Source organism: Myotis davidii, unplaced genomic scaffold (assembly GCF_000327345.1).
Source record: "Myotis davidii unplaced genomic scaffold, ASM32734v1 scaffold789, whole genome shotgun sequence".
In the NCBI taxonomy this organism is placed as follows: Eukaryota; Metazoa; Chordata; class Mammalia; order Chiroptera; family Vespertilionidae; genus Myotis; species Myotis davidii.
In genome coordinates this window covers 5,350-7,434 of record NW_006300234.1, presented here as the reverse complement: position 1 = coordinate 7,434, position 2,085 = coordinate 5,350, and the positions used below count along the sequence as shown (strand labels likewise).

The 2,085-nt window shown below is 44.5% G+C and overlaps 1 protein-coding gene across 1 annotated transcript in view; it reads right to left on the bottom strand.

Annotated features, from left to right (window-relative positions):
- LOC102753282 (mothers against decapentaplegic homolog 9) overlaps positions 1–1,181 on the bottom strand; it is a 38,697-nt gene extending 37,516 nt beyond the window's left edge. The window contains exons 1-2 of the mRNA XM_015572396.1: positions 1,166–1,181; positions 733–954 (exon numbers count right to left, since the gene is read on the bottom strand). Of these exons, the coding sequence (XP_015427882.1) occupies positions 733–954; positions 1,166–1,181 (238 nt within the window). The remainder of the gene's footprint in view (positions 1–732; positions 955–1,165) is intronic.
- Between the last annotated feature and the right edge of the window lie 904 nt (positions 1,182–2,085).

Here is a 2,085-nt window from a genome sequence, read left to right as displayed (position 1 = left end):
CTCCCCAATCGGCCCTGCTCTGAGCCTGACCAGGGGCTGCACCTAGGGATTGGGCCTGCTCTCTGCCACCCAGGAGCAGGCCTAAGGCAGCAGGTCGTTATCTCCCGAGGGGTCCCAGACTGCAAGAGGGCACAGGCCAGGCTGAGGGACCCCCCTCTTCCCCCCAAGTGCACAAATTTTTGTGCACTGGGCCTTAGTTCTAAAATAAAAGAAAATGATTTAAAGATCCTCAACCAGGCCTGCCACTCAACCATTGACTCTGCCAATAAAGGAAGCTTCAAAAACATCATTGTCCAGACCCCAGTGAGGCTTGTGCCATGGGCTCCTGTAACAATGCCTGGACACAGGAGAGCCCCAGTCATTTCCAAAGATAAATAAGTCAGGATGTTTAACTCCCTAGCTTCTAAGTTTCCAAAGGTAACTTTACCTTATATAAATGATCAACCAGCCAGAATTATTCTTCTTCAGGAGTTATCTAGCATCTTTGAGCAACTCAAAAATAATCCAGAATCCTTTCATTTAATGATTTCATCCTGTACTCACATTTATCATCTTGTTTGTCTTCATAATATGCACACTATGCTACCCCGCAAAAGATGTCATGCCCATTTAATAGGCAGAGAAACCCATCCCTGTGCCATCCCAATAGGTTACATGGCCAATGAATGGCTTGTTTCTGTTTCCATACTTTAGCTCAGAAGAACAGAAAAAGAAGTTACATATTTCTTTTACCCTTTCCTATGTGTCTCCTGGTATTTTCTATTGTTGAGTTTCTGTTTACATTAGAAAGAAGTCCAAGGCAGAATCTGTTCCTGTTATTTGAAGGGTCTGTGAATCCATCTATAAGTACACTTCGGGAGGAAGCCTGGAACGTCTCACCAATTCGATTGTTCAGTTCATAGTAAGCAACTGAGCACCAGTGCCGGGGTTCCTCATAGCAAACTGGCCGAAAGTCTGAAAGAAAACAAACCAGATAGCACATTACTACCATTATGCTTGGGCTTCCCATCTCCTGATTCCATCAGGAAATTTAGATTAATGCTGTTAAGCAGAAAGTTGGCTGCAAGACCAAGTAAGCTGCTTTACAATCATTTCAAATCTATCACTTTAATGAAAACTGTGGTGAGCTTATCTGGTTAATGCATCTATGGCAGAGGCCACAGACCTAGTGACTCTCCCATAGTTACAGTATTTGTACACATATCTATGATTATTGAGGGGGCCAAGCAAAGAAGAATATGAGTGGATCCATGTAAAGTTCATCAACTCTAAAGGACACACAGCTCAAAGGAAACTGGCAGGTCACTTCATCTCTGCATGATAAAGATAGTGTATTACTGTTACTGTATGCCACACTGAGTCCCTGTGGCAAAGTACCATTTCCTAACAAACTAAAGATGAAATATAATAGTTTGGATATGATAAAACCAAATCAGAAACATTGGATAGCACTTTAAATTATTTAAGAAAGAAAATAAAATTTTATCTAAATAAACTCACAATCTCTTTTATGTACAAATGGAATACTTAATTACTTATGACATAAAAAATATCTTAGCCCTGACCAGTTTGGCTCAGTGAATAGAGCATCAGCCTGCGGACTGAAGGGTCCCAGGTTTGATTCCGGTCAAGGGCATGTACCTTGGTTGCGGGCACAAATCGATGTTTCTCTCTCATTGATGTTTCTAGCTCTCTATTCCTCTCCTTCTCCCTTCCTCTCTGTAAAAAATCAACCCTATTATATAAGAAAAAGCTAATATGCAAATGGTCATCATGCTGTAATGGCTCAGACACTCAACACTGGGGAGAGAGGAATGGGGACCACACAGGCACCAATGAGCTCGCAAGAGAGGAATGGGGACCAGCCAGGCTGCAGCCCGGGAGAAGGACAAGCTCCCCGTCCCACGGTCCTGGGTGCCAGTGGCTAGGGTTACGGCCCAGTAGAGAGATAAGCCACCTGCCCCATAGTCCTGGGTGCCAACGCCTGCACCTGTGGCCTGGGAGAGGGACAAGTTACACACCCTGTGGCCCTGGGTACAGAGGCTGTGCCTGTGCCTATGCCTGTGCCTGTGCCTGTTACCCGGC